Source organism: Nannobrachium achirus, assembly GCF_963921795.1.
Source record: "Nannobrachium achirus genome assembly, chromosome: 9".
Taxonomy (NCBI): Eukaryota; Metazoa; Chordata; class Actinopteri; order Myctophiformes; family Myctophidae; genus Nannobrachium; species Nannobrachium achirus.
In genome coordinates, this window is record NC_137818.1 from 60,753,755 (window position 1) to 60,772,854 (window position 19,100).

At 44.3% G+C, this 19,100-nt stretch overlaps 2 protein-coding genes across 2 annotated transcripts in view; one reads left to right on the plus strand and one right to left on the minus strand.

The window, feature by feature from the left end:
- Positions 1-1,549: 1,549 nt before the first annotated feature.
- Positions 1,550-2,089, plus strand: LOC308291038 (coatomer subunit zeta-1-like; the record flags this gene model as incomplete). The annotated part of the gene is made up of 1 exon (XM_080732952.1): positions 1,550-2,089. The coding sequence occupies one exon, from the start codon at positions 1,550-1,552 to the stop codon at positions 2,087-2,089; it is 540 nt and encodes a 179-aa protein (XP_080589078.1).
- A 7,520-nt stretch (positions 2,090-9,609) lies between these two features.
- Positions 9,610-19,100, minus strand: part of iqsec2b (IQ motif and Sec7 domain ArfGEF 2b) — a gene marked incomplete at both ends in the record, with an annotated part of 130,277 nt that continues 120,786 nt past the window's right edge. The window contains 6 exon segments of the mRNA XM_080734159.1: positions 9,610-9,798; positions 9,800-10,888; positions 12,877-12,926; positions 15,154-15,348; positions 16,247-16,408; positions 17,961-18,060. Coding sequence (XP_080590285.1) covers positions 9,610-9,798; positions 9,800-10,888; positions 12,877-12,926; positions 15,154-15,348; positions 16,247-16,408; positions 17,961-18,060 — 1,785 coding nt within the window.

A 19,100-nucleotide genomic window follows, 5' to 3' on the forward strand; every position in this document is an offset into this window, starting at 1 on the left:
GCTTGGCCAGACTATATCATATTGCAGCTAACTGCAATATATATCCGCACCTTGTTTTAACATCCACCCATGTCATGGGTGGATTGTTTAGCTGTGCTAGGCTAGCAGTACATGACAATGCCCATGTATGGGCATGTTGATATAACTGTTCTTATGGGGGGGCAAGCTTAATCAATCCTCAGGCTTGCACCACTCCTCCATTTAACTCAATGGACTTTTGGGGTTTGGGATTTACAAAAAAACGGGAAAAGGTCCACTATAAATAGTGAGACAAAATTCATTTCCCATAGGAATTCACTGGGAAACAGTTTTTTCAAAGTATAAAAATGTGTAACAAGAAAAATACAAGCACACAACTGTAAGACTAACCAAGTTGGCTGAGGACAACTAAAGGACAGCTAAAGCGAGCCCACAATTAACACATAATAAATAGCACTGCTCACTTCACACAGGGTGCCATTTCTTTCTTGCTCTGCTGCTTCCATCTTTCAGCCTCGATGGCTAGGTTCTCGTCCAGCAGTTGCGCTAGCTTACACTTGCACCACATAAGGACCTTTGCAATGTAATCCAATGGATTCCATCCCATCGCCCCCTCACCCCCCTCCAATTCACCCTTTGTCAGCCTTCTGGTTGGTCCCTGACTGACCAACCAGCAGGCTCTATCTGCCTTATCCCACCCTGGTTCCGCCTTTTTTATGTTGAATTTGCTAAAACATAATTTTTGGAGAAATAAAAACATTTAAAAACATGCTGAGTCACTATACTGCCACTGAGCAGCTTCACTTTACTGAAACCAAGTTTGAAATTCGAATTGAACACACAGAATAACAATATGAAGCAACTGAATTAAAATCGTAGTGGATGGAGTGTCCCACCGAGTGTCCCACCAAGACACAGCAACCAATGGGTGTGAAGAGGGGCGGGACAACGGGCGGGACTTGACAAAGGGTGAATTCTGTGGCTGCCTCACACTCCTCTGCTTCTGCAGCCTCCTTCCTCTCCAACTCTGCCTCTCTTCCCTCATCCAGAATAACGTGTTTCAGTTGACATGACATGCACATTGGCCAGGGTCTCATCACGGTTCATCACATGCAATTTGGCTTCCTCGTACCGCTCCTCTGAGGTGCACAGCTTATTCAGGGCCCCCTGCAGGGTCCTTTGTTCACTGGCACGTTTTGCCTCCAAGGAGGACCTCAATTCTCAAATGCCTTGTCTACTCGCTGCTTCTTCTCATTGAGCTCCAGCAAATTACTCTCTTTCTCCATGTTGGTCTTCTTGCAGGTCTCTAAGGAGCTATCTGTCTGTCTGTCTGTCTGTCTGTCTGTCTTTGTCTGTTTTATGCTTGTTGTTGGAGATCTTAACCGCTGATGTGACCATATATGGTGTTTTTCTCTAGTAACAGCTGGTGCCCAAAAGCTACGCAAAGCGTCATACATGGGAAGGCTTACATCATCAATATAAGTTGTGTTTCGCCGTATAAAAGGGAAGGGACCACTTTCATTTCAACAATCCATTGAATACTTGCTACTTGTTTTAGATGAAACACAACATGTATTCAATGTCATCTAAACCTTCTTTGTATGCGATTAAAGCAGTTCTCATTCTAGACAATGATGGAGAGAGGCTTTATGCCAAGTACTATGATGACACATACCCTTCGGTGATGGAACAGAAGGCCTTTGAGAAGAACATTTTCAAGAAAACACACCAGATGCACAGTGAGATAGCCTTACTGGAGGACCTCACCGTTGTCTACAAGAGCAACATAGACCTATTCTTCTATGTCATTGGAGGTTCACACGAGAACGAGCTCATGCTGATGACCGTTCTCCACTGTCTGTTCGATTCCCTCAGCGAGATACTGAGGAACAACGTCGAGAAGAGAGCTCTGTTGGCGCACATGGAGAGCCTCTTCCTTACCGTGGATGCAATCGTAGACGGGGGGGTGATCCTGGAGAGTGACCCACAGCAGGTCGTCCCCCGCGTGGCGTTCAGGGGCAGCAGGGACGACGTGCCTCTGTCAGAGGTGACGGCCTTCGAGGCACTACAGTCTGCTAAAGAGCAGCTCAGGTGGGCACTTCTTCGATAGGACCGACCGTCACAGCAGAATCCCTCCTGCAGTATAGAGAGAGGCCTACAACTGGCTGCTGAGCCATGTTTGTCTCGTTCAAGCACACATCCAGAGATGTTAGATAGATTTTATTTTTTTTCTTCCTAAAAAAGTCAAAAAGGCACTTCTTCGATCACTGTCGGGCAGAAACCTTGTATCTCCAAGTTTCAAATTTGTATGTTTTTTCGCAAAGTAAAGCCCTGCGTCATCATACGAGGCCGTCGCACAAAAGTAGTGAAAACAGCAGATCTACAAGCACACAACGCCTCGCGGTGCGAGGCGTTGTGTGCTTGTAGATCGGCTGTTTTCACTAGTTTAAATCATTTTTAAGGTTAAATAAAAAACGGTTTTGGGCATGCAAGGTTTCCACCCGACAACGACAATATATTACCACAGTCCACAGGAGAAAGTGCTGTGAATTACCAAATTTGGCTATGGGGCCAGCCACTGAGGAGAAAGTAACGCGAAACGACTAGGCGATGACTATGACCCATAGCCATGTTTGGCTATGGGGCCACGGCACTATAATGGCACATGCCATTGAAATGACAAAATGATCACTATGATACAGACGATTTACAGATCAGGTCTGGCGACCTGATAAGAATCTGATCTGTGTTGATCACCTGACTATAGACATAATGTGTACCGATTTGCGTGATGTTTCGATGACTAAGAGAGAGCAATACAATACCACTCTGTTGCAAATTATACAAAATATACTGAAGTACCAAAAGTAAAAGTACTCATTATGCAAAATGTCCCATTTCACAAGTTTTTTGAAGCGGTGAAAACCGCTTCCAATGAGTGGCTTTGTGTGTCCCACGCCCATATATGGTCATTTCAGTCCAGAATGAACAGGTTTTTTCAAAAACAAAATGTGTGTTTCATGTCCATATATGGTCATCTCAGTCCAGAATGAACAGGCTTTTTCAAAAACAATGTCACCTCATGTCCATATATGGTCACTCCAGTCCAGAATGAACAGGTTTTTTCTGTCTCGTACGTCCAGAATATCAGTCCAGAATGAATAGGCTTTTTCAAAAAGCAAAATGTGTGTCCCATGTCCATATATGGCCATTTCAGTTCAGAATGAAAAGGTTTTATCTTTATCGTATGTGTGTAGTGTCCGTCCCGGTCTGATGATTGGATACTTTGAGGATTGGTCAAGCTTCACATGACAATTTGGCCCTCCAGATAAAATCATTAATTCATTAAGAATATAAAGAATGTATAGATCACAGAGTTCATAACTCTAGAACACATAGAATAAAAGTTCACCGCTTCACTTCGAACCGAGGTTTGATTTTTGTGAAATGTGTCAAAACCTTTTGAAAATAGCAGCTTTAGAAGCTCACAGCGTGTCGACGTGTTCCAGACCCCTTTAACTACTACGAACTACTTAAACCCATATACTGTATACCTAACCAGGATCCCCTAGGGCTCTATACAGAGCCCGCTCCTTTTAGCACCAAATCTCTTCACCGAAAACAGACAGGCACGCTTGTAGATCGTCTATCCAATTGGTCAGTAGGTGCTCTTTTCTCATCTAATTTGCTCGTCTGTGGTCTAATTGGTCAATACTCAAGGTACTACAGTATATCATTACTGGCTGTGTGTTTATCAGGTTATCAGGAGACCTTACCTCTCAGAGGATTGGACTTGAATTCCATAATTTGCATGCAGAAATGGACATGCAGAGTGAAATAAAACAACAGATCGGTTATTGAAATACTGTTACTGTACTTTAGTTGTAGATTAAGCATGTAGTTATTAAGCACATGGTATCAGATACGGCAAGTTAATATTGTGAACAATTTGGTTAAAGTATTCATAAAAGGCAGGATCATAGCTTATTATGAAATAACTAATGTTTGAAAACTAGCAAATGTATTTGTCCCCCTTTGTGATAGATACACTTGCAGGCTTGCAGATGGTCGGTCACAAGTCATAATTGTGGGCTCGCTAAAAGCGAGCCCACAATTATGTTATCTTCATTATTATTATGTTATTATCTTCATTATTGTTATGTTATCTTCATCAGTCAGTCATGTTCTCAAAACTTTGTACCAACAGTATATAGGCAGGGCCCTTAGCCAATGAGGTGCAGCCAAAGGGTAGATATTTGTGCCCATACATGGTGTTACATGCGAGCCCACACTGTTTCGTAGGAACGGTATTTCTAGTTTATAAATAGATTTGTTAGAAGGTGATGGTTTTGTTGTACAATAAGCAAAGACAAATAAATGCATCTCAGAAGAGAAGAGAAAAGCAAGCTTCCACGATGACAACAAAACAACATAGACCATTACACAGCAAGGACACTTTTTAATTTATCAGAAGCAATAAATACATCTCAATTCTCTATTCTTTCAGTACACACTACATACACAAAGTAAAATTGCAAGATTCTATGTTTAAAATAATTTCAATAAAGCGCTCTGCCATATAAACACTTGTACACTTACATGTCTTTTACGGTAATTCACTCTCACACCTTCAGTCTAAAATAAAGACAAAATAAGAAAAGGGGGGGAAAAAATCTGTGATTGGTTTGGCCAAATCCCTCTCTTATATTTACATATAGTGGCACTCACATGCGCACACACCTGAAATAGAATGGGAATTAATTGATCCCATATTAATCGGTAATAACCCTGTGTGTTGTGTAATATTTACATTCAGGTTTATACAGTACAATCCATTCAATAAGTGCAGATATATTCATGCAAGAAGTCAAGAGTCAAATAGACACCATATAAAGGAACAGGCCAGCCAACATATATGGTCCCATAACAATCTTGCACCACATTCCTGAATCTCTCCAAACGTCTTAACTTAATCCTCTTATTTAGGGTTTGATGGATCCTTTTTATTTATTTGTATTCTTTTATATGGCCAACTCTGATAACCCCACGCACTTGTGTAGTCGTGTCTCTGCTGGCCCCTACTGGTTGGTTCTCGGAATTGCATTGAACCTGCATGCCAGGTTCCTCTCAGTGTTGATTTAGTTGACTAAAAGTATAACGAAAAATGTGTCGACAGTATTTTTTTCACTGACTAAATAAACTAAATAAAAACTAAGCTGTGATGACTAAAACTAAGACTAAATATGTTGACAATTTCGTCAACAAAATAAAAACTAGACTAAAACGTTTGGGAGGGACTAGTGGAGAAGACAGTCATTTTATGTTTGGTTTGCTCTCAGGTGTTGCTTGCTGAAAATAGCAGACCTACAAGCTCACAACGCGTCGCAGCGCGACGCGTTGAGAGCTTGTAGATCGGCTATTTTCAGCATGCAACCAAGTGTAAAATCAGTCATTACAATGCCATCAAGGCCTGCCAAAATACATTTTAGTTGACTAAATCAACTGTAGATTTAGTCAACTAAAATCTCATGATATTTAGTCGACTAAAATTAGACTAAAACCTTTCAGTTGACTAAATTATGACTAAAACTAAATTACATTTTATTCAAAAGACTATGACTAAAACTAAATCAAAATTTGCTGTCAAAAACAACACTGTTCCTCTGACATTTCATCTGCCAGTGAGGGGCCTCAGTAGGAGGACGTGATGGAAGAACACTGTATTCCTCAAAGTTTAACCCCCCTGCTGACCGGCGCTCTGATCCAACCTGTAGGAGTCATCGGTACCACAGCGACAGAGACCACCCCTTAACCGACTTCCCCTCCTGCAAAGACAGGCAGCTAATTGAGTTTGTTTGTTATGCCTGGCCAAGCCAGATGCGCCATGGAGGATTCAAACCCCTAGTCACTGGCTCTTTAGCCTAATTTATCGTCGTTGTCGAGCGGAAACCTCGTATCTCCCAAGTTTCAAATGTGTACGTTTTTCGCAAAGTAAAGCCCTGCTTCATCATATAAGGCAGTCGCACAAAAGTACTGAAAACAGCAGATCTACAAGCACACAACGCCGCGCGGTGCGAGGCGTTGTGTGCTTGTAGATCGGCTGTTTTCACTAGTTTAAATCATTTTTAAAATGATAACTACAAAACAAACGGTTTTGGACATACAAGGTTTCCACCCGACAACGACGTTATACTAGAGTGACGGCACTGCTTGCCTAAAAGATCTGATCTTCAGTTGTGCAATGGGGTATAATTTAAGCTTAATTCTGTATATTTCATTCAGTTCTATCGGCTTGTCATTCTTAAGTGCCGCTCTCTCCTTTGTCCTCTCCTACACATTCTTTAATGGCTTAATAGTACATTTCCCCTCAGTAATCAATCAATGGCACGGGTGTTAAACCACCAAAGTGGTCCGTTTACAAAAAGCGCTGCCACTAACTAGCAAAGGGAGAGCACACACTAGAGGAATCGAGAAAGAAGTAGCATTTTTACAGTCTTGACGTTTGTTATGGCTCCTTCTCAGGAAGCCCATTCAGTAGGCTGTCAAAGTAGAAAACATATATAGATATCTTTAAAGGTAGATACATTAGGAGAGGGAGGATTTGAAGAAGGCCATTTCTGACTTAAGACACCAACGTGTGCAAAACCACAAAGCTGCATGTTAAAGCGTGCTTATTCAAAGACATAATGTCAATATCACGCAACAATCGACTTTAAATGATTGCAAGGAAGTGAGCAGAGGTGTCCTGAATAACTCCACAGTACAGTAACTTCCTCTGTGTTAAATGTGTCCATTTGTAACTCTGAGTACAAACAACCAAATGAACCCGTCACACTTTCACGGTTAAAGGAACACAGAGGATCTTACCGTGTCATCTTCATAAGACAAATACAGGACATTTCTCCTTCGTATTTGGGACCTCAGAAAATAAAAAACTCAAAAAATAATGAATTGACTGAGATCAGGATTCACACCCCAGTTCATAAATTGTGCCTCAGTTCAGTTGCATTTTCTCCTCAAACAATACAGAAAGACAGGGATTCTTTTGTGGGTGCCCATTCTGCCCAAATCTCTTAGAACCTAAATAGTTCGAACTCTTAATCATTATATTCAACAACCAATAATAATACTTAAAATAGAGGAAATCAAATGCAATCATCATACAATGGAAATAGATCACACCACACATACCGTAACACCCTCAGATGATTATGATGAACTGAGGGAATTAATATATGTGCATAATATACTTTCTATGATCATATACAAGTGAACATCAGCTTATAATGAATCACTGATAAAACAATTATCGGACAATATTCATCATACTCAGAGCCTATCGATACAACAGCAAAAAAGGAAAGAAAAGCTTTAGAAACATTCAACTATATTATTTATATGATTTCTTTTTACCACAGATTCCAATAGGCTATATGCGCAGCAGCCATTTTGGAGAGAAGTTGGTTTCTCTTCTCACTTCCTTCAAAGGTGTTACCAATGATACTAATGAAGGCTCTGTTCCATTTCATGTAGCACAGTTGTTCTCAAACATTTTATTTCAAGGACTCCCATAACTCTGAGAGCATACAAATGGAACCAAATGGACCCGTAAGGGTCCATTTTGGTTCCATTTGTATGCTCTCAGAGTTACATACCTTTAAGGGGTCATTTGGAACCCCCAACTGGACCACACTTTCAAACAGTGTTTCCAGTGAGCCAACATGTCATGAACAGTATCAGCACCCTCACTCTGTTTGACCGGAATGGAACAGAGCCTTCATTAGTATCATTGGTAACACCTGTGAAGGAAGTGAGAAGCAACCCCAACTTCTCTCCAAAAATGGCTGCTTTGCATAGAGCCTATTCTGAAGCCAGGTGGCCAGTGGCCACTGTTGACATGTAAAAGACCATTGAGCAAAAGTCAAACCGTTCACTGGTCATAAAGGTTAAGACAGAGCGAAATGTCTCTTGGGCCTACGTTAGAAAAAGGATGCTTTTCAGCAAAGCACAACCCTGCAAGAAAGAACAGAGACACCATGAAGCCAAGTAAATTATTGCAATGGACAAAACTATCCTCTATGACGGTTTACAATACGAAGGAAGCCCCTCTGGGATGTCCTTAGATGGTTTAGTCTTTTGAACATCCACGTAGAGGCACCTGGGCTCGCTCGTGATTTACCTTTGCTCCAATGCTGCATTACTACACGTTGGAGAGTGTCAACAGTCTCTGGCTAAAGCCTCGCACGCACACCATCTACCCAACTAGACTCAACAAACACTTAAACTGAGGTTATATATCCACAGATAAAGAATTCAGTTTAATATACTGTATATGGCTATTTAGACTTTCTTTGATTGTGTGTGAATGTGTATTTGTGTGTGTCAAGGTTATTATTGTTAACTTAAACTAGTAAGAAAATAATTACAACGATATGTGAAAATACATTTTCACATCTGAACAAACTAAAACACGCTAATCATCATAGACAATTTGTTTTTTCATACTGTATGTAAGCTTAATATTTAGGATGGACATGACTTTTCTTTAGCTTTTCCGGTTTCATCTGGGAACATAGTCTTTTAAATCGTATGACATTTAGTTTTTGTTTTATTTTAATACTTTTGTCTTGTCTTTTTGAATCTTTTCCCCCTGATATAAAAAAAAGAATCAAAACTAGCAAAAAAAACCTTAATTTAATTCCCTAATTATTTATTATGTCTGAAGAAGCCGAACAAAAAACGTTTTGCTCTCTCGAGTACCTGTAACACAAGATGTAATAATAATGAAGACCACCCTGAACCTTGGTGTACAGTAAAACCCTTTGCACACAGGCAAGATTTTCAACCATTGCGTTTTTCCCGTTTGCTGCATGATTAAAACGCATTGGATTTGGTGTGCACGGCTGTGCGGAATCCACACTGCGGATCCAAAAAGGAGTCATAAAAAGAGTCGAGAGAGTTTTTTACCGCATGCGACAAGACGCACGAATCGAACTGGGTTCGACCGGGAAAAAAACGCACAGCCGCAGCCACCTGCCGCATGGCAAATTCGGAGCCGGTGTGCATGCATGAGGTCATAGAGAATCATTGTTTTCTTTTAAAAAAATGAAAAAGTCTGATTTATCCGTGCGAAAAAAACGTGTCTGTGTCTGTGTGCAAAGGGCTTTAGTCTTTCCCCTGCTCTCTGATCTAATTAAAGCAGGAAAATGGCAAATATAAATCTTTAAAGAAAAATGAAAAACTATAATAACCTTGGTGTGCGCATGTGTCTGTGTGTGTGTGTGTGTATGTATGTGAATGTGTATGTGTATGTGTGTGTGCATGTGTGTGTGCGTGTGCGTGCGCGCACGTGTATGCGTGTGTGGTGTGTTGCGTGTGTCAGTGCGACTGCTTGTTTCTGGGCGGTGAACGTGCACTCCACCTACATGTGCGGGAAGCGGAGGTGAAAGTAACAGAGGCGCAGCAAGCTCCGGTTCTTCTTGTCGCCGGCGCTGCTGCTGCTGCCGCCGTTGCTGTCCGTCCTGGCGGACCTGGTCCTCACCCGGGCCCGGCCCCCGCCACCACCAGCCTCCTCCACCACCCTGTCGTCCCGCCTGGCAGCTGCGCCCCTCTGGGCCCACAACGCGCGGCTCACACCACGGTGCTTATCCGGTTGATAGGCTTGGACTTGGAGCTGCTGCCCGCGGCGCCTAGTGTCGCCCCAGCTCCCGTCGCCTGCAGCTGCGGCGCACCTGCTTGCTGCTGGGCAGGGTGAGGGGAGAGAGGTGTAAGAGGGGTAAGGGGGCAGGAAGGGGGGGGTAAAGGGGAGTGGGGGGGGGGGAGGGGGGATGGAAGAGAGCGGAGGGTACTGGGGCAGATACGGGCCGGCGGAGGAGGCTGCCGCCGCCGCCGCGTGGGCATGGTGGGCCGCCGCGACGGAGCCGTGCGGCAGGTGGTGGGGCAGCGTGCCGAAGATGAAGTGCGTCTGGTGCACGGAGTGGCTGGCGGGGTGCGGCGTAGACACGTGCCGCGGGTGGGTGTGGGAGTGTGCGTGCGGGTGCGGGTGCGAGTGGGACAGTGTGAGCGGGGGCTTGGGGTTGGGGCCAGGCCCGGCGCTGCCCCCTCTGCTGGTAGCAGAGTGTATGGGCGGCACGTGGTAGAGGCTGAACTGGGGTATCTGGGAGAGCGGGGAGTGAGGAGAAAGGGGGAGAGGAGGGCATCCCCCCAACACCATGTTGCCGTAGCGACCCGGAAGCCCATGATGAGAGAGCTGGGAGAGATGGGCCAGCTGCTGGTGGAGCTGGCCGCCGTGCGCCGCCTGGGGGCCAATAAGCGCCGGCCGACAGTGTAGCGGGCCTCTCGGTATGATATGAGAGACCGCGCCCTGCGAAGGTGGCGGGGCGCTTTGTGTGGCGTGGTACCGGTGGTGGTGGTAGTACGGCGGCGGGGGCTGGTGCGCGGCACCCGCCGCATGACAGTACTGCGCGTGGAGGGCCTGGATCTTGGAGGGCCCCCCGTCCAGCTGGCACAGAGACGAAGGGGAGAGAGGCGGGGGCCCTCCCGTGGTGGGCGGGGGGACAGGGGCGGGGTAGGGTGGCCCCGGGGGGATAAGGGGAAGCCCCGGCGGCTTGGCCGCGCGCTTGCTGCCAAACAAGGAGCCCAGGAAGGAGCCGCTGATGTTGTTGTTGTTGGTCCCTGCCAGTGCCGCCGCCGCCGGGCCACCGCCGCCCGACGCTGTTCTCTCTGCACTGCTGGAGGCTCCCCCAGCCGTCCCAGCAGTGGTGTGTTGCTGCCCCGGCCCACCCCCCACCCCCGTCCCGGGGCTCAGGATGGGGCGATGCGGCCGGTAGTCTTCCGTTCCGTAGCAGCCGGGGAGCACGGTGGCCACCGGGTAGCGCTGGTGAGGCTGCGGGCTGCTAATGATGGAACCCTGCGAGGGAGAAAGACCGCCAAAGTCGCCGTGAACGTCGTTGCGTCGTGATAGAGAAAACCACGCGATGCTGCCACACGACAACGCACAATATACTACGGTACAGTACAGTTAGGGCTGTCACGATTATGACATTTTCCATGACGATTAATTGTCACTCAAATAATTGCGATTAACAATTTAATTGTGTTTTTGTCATTGACAATTACGTTTCTGTTTGGCTTGTAGGCTTTGAAGTTGCACATGGTAGATATGACACATAACCTAAATATACAAAGAAATGAAGGACATATTTGACAACTTTACACTTTAAAAAGAACATTGATAATGGAAATAGCCGATTTACAAGCTCACAAAGCTTGTAGATCTGCTATTATTATTTTTTTAAACTTTGAACATTATAAACATTTTAACGATTATGACGATTATCCCAAAATAATTGTGATTATGTCAAGTAATTGCGATTAGACGATTATGTAATAATTGTGACAGCCCTAAGTATAGTACTGTATATAGGCTATATAGTACAGTACAGTACAGTATATACTATGGTATAGTACAGTACAGTATATACTATGGTATAGTACAGTACAGTATCACACAAGGGACACAGCAGCGGTATTTCACTCTGGGTATAAATATGTTGGTATGCTGGGGCAATCTATTGAAAGCAGACATGCATGCAAAGGCTGTACAGTTACTGCAGTGCACAAACACACACAAGGCCAGTCAATCTAAGCAAAAAAAGGGCCTGACCCAAAAGTAATTGCAATAGTAATGGTTCAAGGTTTTTTATGATCCTTAGAGTCATCCAAAAAACAAGTTAAAAACTTTCCATTTTATTCTTAGTGGATCAAGGTGAATTCAGGGGGTTCAAGTTTGGGTCCCATCACTTACAATACAGGAAAAAAGACCCCCCAAAAAAATCTTCTTTAAGTAGCATGTGAGGGGTCTATCTAGGGGTTTTTCATGATTCTGAATCCATTCAAAGCATTTGTTTAGCAAAAAAATCATTTCTCGGGCTAAAAACTGACCCCCAAAACTAGTGATGAGATATCACTTTTCTGGGGTCAGCTCAGTTTTGTTGTGTCCCTTTTTAGCCAGAGGAATGTTTTTCGTGCAAAACAAATGCTTGCAATGGATTCAGGATCATGAAAAAACCCTAGTTTGACCCCTCACATGCTACTTAAAGAAGATGTTTTTAGGTCTTTTTTTCCTGTATAGTAAGTGAAGGGACCCAAACTTGAACCCCATGAATTCACCTTGATCCACTAAGAATAAAATGGACGATTTTTAACATGTTTTTTGGATGACCCTAAGGATCATAAAAACCTTGAACCATTACTATTGCAATTTCTTTTGGGTCAAACCTCAGATTGACTAGCTTACACACGCACACGCACAGTGCATGCCAAGGAAGGCATCAGCTCTAGAGTTTCTAGCTCTAGTAAAGGGACATGCGGGTCAGTTTATGGGTTACAGCAGTGGTCTTCAACGTTTTCAGGCCAAGGACCCCTTAGTTGAGAGAGAGATGAAGCAGGGACCCCCACAACCTCCATATAGTTTCATTGTTTGACAGCACAATCATCAGTGTATTTTGGGTTCATGTCAATTTGTGTTTTCAGATATTTAACCAGTTGAACCGTCAGTACTTAAAAAACTTGACCTTTCACTCTGTACTTAGTTTGCTCTTTTCCCCCAATACATCAAAACTCTTTGCCGAAAATAGCCGATCTACAAGCTCACAACGCCTCGCAGCCGCGAGGCGTTGTGAGCTTGTAGATCTGCTATTTTGGCTAAAGTTCTCAGAATATGGACACTAGGCTTCAAGTGGTTAATATAGCCTAAAAAAGGAGAAAAGAACTTTCTATCACTCAATGATTTGGAGGACCTAAAAAGGACCTAACCCCCTAGGGGTCCCGGACCCCCTGTTGAAGACCCATGGGTTACAGGTTACAGTTCCATGTCTAAGTGCTTCTTGGACTTACTTCCATGGTACTGTCGAGGGAACCAACACTGTTCCTGCGACCACGTTTCCCTGCAGCAGCCCGCCAGGAAGATTCAGGTTAGCAATAGAGCAGAGAGAGAACAGCATGTTTCAGAGGTGCAGCTAAGCTATGCACTATGTGAGAGGAACCATGTGAACTACTGCAGCCGCGTCTGAACTACAGCCCGGACCGATACATCAGGGGATTTTTGTCTCAGGGCACTCCATAAATATTGTTTTAATCCGAGGCACCCCTACATTATAATTTTCACTCCCAGCACCTTATATTTATAGCATATCGTCGTTGTCGGGTGGAAACCTTCTATGTCCAAAACCGTTCGTTTTGTATTTATCATCTATAAAATGTAGTACTAGTGAAAACAGCCGATCTACAAGCACTTGTAGATCGGCTGTTTTCACTAGTTTTGTGCGACAGTCTTGTATAATGAAGCAGGGCTTTGCTTTACCAAAAGACGTACACATTTTGAAACTTGGAGATACGAGGTTTCTGCCCGACAGTGACGATATTTTAGTGATTATGTTGCGAGGAAAACATGTTGCGAGGAAAATGTTGAGATAACAGCCATTTTGGTTAGAACTGACTGAAAATAACTTTGTACTTGAAGTTTAAAATGATACTAAATATTTTTTTAAGTGTCCAAATAAATTCCAAATATTATCAAATTATCTCGCGGCACCCCTGGACTGCCGTCACGGCACCCCAGGGTGCCCCGTCACCCACTTTGAAAACCCCTGCGATACATACTGTAGGTTTGGCCGAGATATCGGTCATTATTTGTATTTTTTGGACGACATCGGTGTCGGCAATGCAACCAAGTTGTCGATTTCAGAAAAAAAATATTGTTTAATATTTAAAAAAAATGTTCAGTTTATGTGTGAATCTATATGTTTTCTTGTTCACTGTTAGCCTGGGATCCAGACTGCTTCGCTACATTTGCAGAATAATTTTTTTCTCATTTGCTACACAGTCTGGAAAGCCTCCTATCTACAGTATGTGCACAAACGGGAGGAAGCAGACTGCAGCTTCTGATTGGTCTGTAGGAGAGGGGCGGGACCGTTGTTGTCCAATGTAAAACTCGAGTCACTTCCTGGCTTGCCGACGTAGTACGTCATTGAAATACGAGTCAAACAGTACCCTGGCCAGACCGTGTAGTGAGTGAACAAAAAACAAATCTGCAGAACGTAGCAAAGCAGTCTGGATCCCAGGCTAGTTCACTGTATAATTTAAGTTATATGTTCTTTTCATATATTAACGTTTAACTCATTTACTGCTATCCCCAGAGGAAACCGAAAAAAAACAAAACGCTGCTGTACGGCTCTGCTAGGCCTGAGCAACCCGAAGATTTAATACGCTTTAATCGCTATGAAACAATTAAAAGTATGATCGCCGATCTGCCATTTTGTTTTCGTCCTATAGAGTCCGTACAGCCGTTGGAACCCATACTCTATGGTTGGAACAGGGGGGGACCAGAAACAGGGGGCGGGACAACCACTCCCTGTATCCTGTCCATAGACGCATCTCTTCCTTTGTTTACAGCTAATAGCCACTGTAGCCAGCCCGCATGACATGGACGCATGGATTTACACGAGTACTGTTGTTTTCGAGCGCTCGTCGCGGCATGACCGAAGAACGTCCGCAGTCCGTGAATCGCTGTGCACGGTGGCACGCGCACGTTAAAAGGTAAGGACATCGTGGCAGGCAGGGGTGAGATGCCGTGGGCTCGGTTAGGCTCGGCGAGCCCAGACTTATTTAGACGCACTTATTTAGACTCACATGCATGCACGCGCGTGCACGCACCTTGTCAAGATGTGTGACGGTACGGTCCACAATTCAGTCCTCCACCTGGCTGCTTTGCATAACAATACTCAGGTAGGCTGTCCTAGCAGGGAACCCCGAAAGTCGATGTTTTTAAATTGCAGGGAATGAGTTAATATACAGTATGTTTTATTAAAACCTTTGCGTTTATTTTTAGTTATTTGTTTGTTTATAAGTTAAATTAAAGTTTTGATCTAGATTAGAACTAGTGTTGCACTTTCGGACAAAATATGGGTCAAAATATTGGTAATCTCAGTGGTCTAAAGACTCTCCAAAATCGGCATCGGACCCAAAACCCTGGCATCGGTCGGGCTCTAGTCTGACTCTAAACGACACAGAGGTGCAGAAGGAGAACGAGATGTAGCAGTAGCAAGGAGAGAAGGAAGCTGCCCTGTGTCCTCTGTCCCACGGTCCTCCACGTTTGACCCGCCATCGTCTCACCTGTGTCCGATAGGTCCCTGAGAGATGAGCTGAGTGCCGTGCGTTTGAGTCCCTCCCCGGCCGAGTAGTTGTCGTCCAGACTGGTTCTCCCGAGGCTGCCGTTGACGACCTCCCCCTTCACGCCCACACCTCCTCCGACCACACCTCCAGTCATCAGGCCAGGCCTCATCACACCTTTCTGCTTCTCTAGCTCCGCTGGGGACGCACAGACACAAGGACAATTTGGAAATAAGTATGCCGAGAGAGAGACACACATGACAGCAATTTTCCTGTAGGATTTGATTTGTAAAAAATACAAAAAAGTTCCAATTAAACTAGGGTGACCATATTTTCAGCCGCTCAAAACCGGGACACGAACCGCTGTTGCCTAAAACCGGTACCCTCAAAGCAATGCGCATATTACCGCGTACGTGTGTGCCCATTCTCTAACGTTCGTGCACGCGCACATACACACCGCAGGGTTGCATACAGGCAGTGAGTGATTGACAAACAGTCTCAGCGTTGAATTCAGACCATATTTAGACACGCAATGAATTTGTTCATGTTTTCTGATGGATAGGTGAGCATGTTTTTATGAAAAGAATATGTTAAATGTCTATGCAACCACTGAAAACAGCTACTATTATTTTAATTCTGGCGAAAACCGGGACAATTTTGTAGTGAATGTTGAAAACCGGGACATACAGTATTAGGGTTTTAGAGATATTTGTCGGGACACGCAGCTTGAAACCGGGACGTCTGGTCACCCTAAATTAAACCCTATATAGTTTGTACAACTACATAGGGTTATATATACTTATTAGCTTGGAGATTGTGATATTATCAAACATATCAGGGAGACTCCGGTCAGAGATAAAACATTGACCTCACCGGCCGTACAAATGAATGACCAGAGGGTGGATATTAAAAGGAAAGAGGCATTTCCCCATCCTCCCCCAGCAAATACAGTCTTCACTAAAGTGTCTGGGACTGTCATTCTCTCTCACACACACAAACCATGGCTCATTTATACACACAGAGCAACATGGAACAACATGGCTGCTCAGTGTTGCAGTTCACCATAATGGCCAGCAGAGGGAGCAGGGTTACTCACACTCAACTCTGTACTTCTCCATCTCCTGCACCTCGGCAATGCTCTCCCTGAGGTCGCTGACGAAGCGGGTGCGGTCCTGCTGACTGGGGGCCATGAACACGATAAGGACCTTCCTCTCCCCGCCCAGCACTGCCGAGGTCAGGCGGATACCATGAGGGTAATCTAAGAAACACACACACGCGCACACACATGCACATACACACAAAATAAGCTATGACAGGGTTCCCCAATAGGCGGCCTGCGGGCTATTTGCGGCCCGCGGGGGGCTACTGTCTGGCCCCCACCAACCCCAGTAATAATGGTGGTATAAGAGCAGCAACAACACTAGTGTATCGTCGTTGTCGGGGGGAAATCTCGTATCTCCAAATTTGTACGTTCTTTCCCAAAGTAAAGCCCTGCTTCATCATACAAGGCCGTCGCACAAAAGTAGTGAAAACAGCTGATCTACAAGCAAGTTGTGTGCTTGTAGATCGGCCGTTTTCACGAGTTTAAATCATTTTTAAAATGATAAATGCAAAACAAACGGTTTTGGACATACAAGATTTTCACCCGACAACGACGATATCTGAACTGTCGCTGGAGTAGCGGGAACGCCACCGTCGCCCCCTGCAATGTTGTGGCCCTCGGCTTGGTACCCTATACATAATTCGGCCCTTGGGGAAAACTAATTGGGGAACTCTGAGCTATGATGACTAAAAGTAAATATATTGACAAGTTCATCAACAAATAAAAACTAGACAGAAAAGTCGGGGAGGGACTAGTGGAGAAGAGATCCAGTAGAACTAAAAGACAAGTCATTTTATGTTTGATTGTCAAAATCAACACGGACACACACAGGTATCTGTCAGCCATGGTAACACATACAGTATGTACACTTGTGATGCGCGGGCCGACCCGGTGCCCGCGGTGCCTGCCAACCCGCCCGCGATGCGGGTGGGTGGGTCAAGGTTTCAGACTCAATTGGCGGGCGGGCGGCGGGCGGGCGGGTTATCACCACTCTCATGTGCAAAAAATAAATTTGCCTTTTATTCTTAATAAGAGTAGGCCAATAAGAATAAGAATACAACGTTTTGAATACGAGCACGACACGAGCGAGCGAGTTTTAAAATGTGCCAGAGAGGAGCGAGGTTTCTCCTCCGCTCCTTGGTGCGAGGACCGTCCCAATTCCGCTCCTGTTGGGGCCGCAAACCACATTTTACCAACATTTGCTCGCTGACACCATCAGACACAACGTGAGCACAGCAGAGAAGAATGCACAAACAAAACCTGAAACGCCATTCTTACCCCGACGATGCCCCCACGATTTAGAGAGAACGAACGTCTTTGAATGAATGTCTTTTTGCTCTCAAATAGGCTAAACCCCAATTTGAACAACACGTTTGTTTATTTAGCCCATGACAATATTGTGCTACTGTAAACCTTTCTGTAAAGCGACTTTGGGTACGTAGAAGAGCCGTATATAAAGATGAGCTATTGGAGATGATATACCATATATATTTTTTTAAATGCGGGTTGCGGGGCGGGCGGATTCGTTAATTTGTACATTGTTCTGCGGCGTGGGCGGGCGGGTTACGTTCCGTGCGGGCTGTGGGCTGTGCGGGTTATGAAAAAAACCTGACCCGCACATCACTAATTTACACAGTATGTACAGTAAGTTCGTGGTTGACAATTATGGAGGGAAATGTTTGTTCAGATGGAAGGAAATGTTCCTCACAGGAGTTTTGGAACATGTGGACTTGCATCTCCACCAGAGGGAAAGATTGTCTGAAGTTATAGGTCACTGATGTCTTCTTCTTTTGAAAGATCTTGGTGACCTAAAAACAAGAGAAAGTTGAGCCAAAGATACACTATGCAACCTTTGTTTGTTGTGATTAAAATGCTATGGTAACGTATGTTTATACAATATACTGTAACTAACACAACTGAGGTGGTTGTATTCAGTCTCCCTGCTCTCTAAAAACAATGTATTTCTCTTCCAAGACCAATTATATACTCAAGATCGAGGTACTGCCATGGGGGCTTGTTTTGCCCCTAACTATGCAAATGTATTTCTAGGTCTATGGGAAAAGGATTATGTTTATAACTGCAACTATCGTGACAAAATAAAATGGTGGGGCCGGTACATTGATGACATTCTTTTATTTTGGACTGGTTCAGAGGAGGAACTTCTAATTTGTCATGATCTCTTGAATACTAACAATAGAAATATCAAAGACTTGATTATCTCTAAGGGTGAAGAAGGTCAACTCCATACCACAGTTTATAGAAAGCCTACTGATAGAAACACTGTGCTAAAAGCAGACAGCTTCCACCCAAATTGGCAAAAAAATAACATACCTTTTGGACAATTCGGTGATCCCAACCTTTTTTTCAATTATGATTTAGCCAACACTTATTAAAGGCTTTTTAGAAGAGTGCCTTGGTTTTCTTTTTTCACTTTTTCCCTGCTCTCCTATTGAGACGTTTATATCCTGTGTGGTCTGGTAGGACCGCTGGTGGTCAAATTTCAATTTCTCCCCTGAGCAAGCAGGCATGCTCTATTAGCTCAGTGGTAAAACATTTGGCTTGGCCAGCGGTAAAATATTAATAATAATAACAGGTAATAGAGCAGTGAAGTCATGACGTGACTCGCTCATCCCCCCGGTTCCACGGAAGTAATTCTCTATGGAGAATAACATTGAGTCACCTTAAATCGTCTCATATAAGCGTTGTGATCCAAAAATAAACAAACGGTCTTTGCGATATTGTCAGCGAGGTGGCTCTGTATGGTTTATGATAGTCAGTCACTCATATTCTATAAAGCCTGTTTCTAGCGAAAATGTAACTCATTCGGCGACATAAACATTAGCGTTTT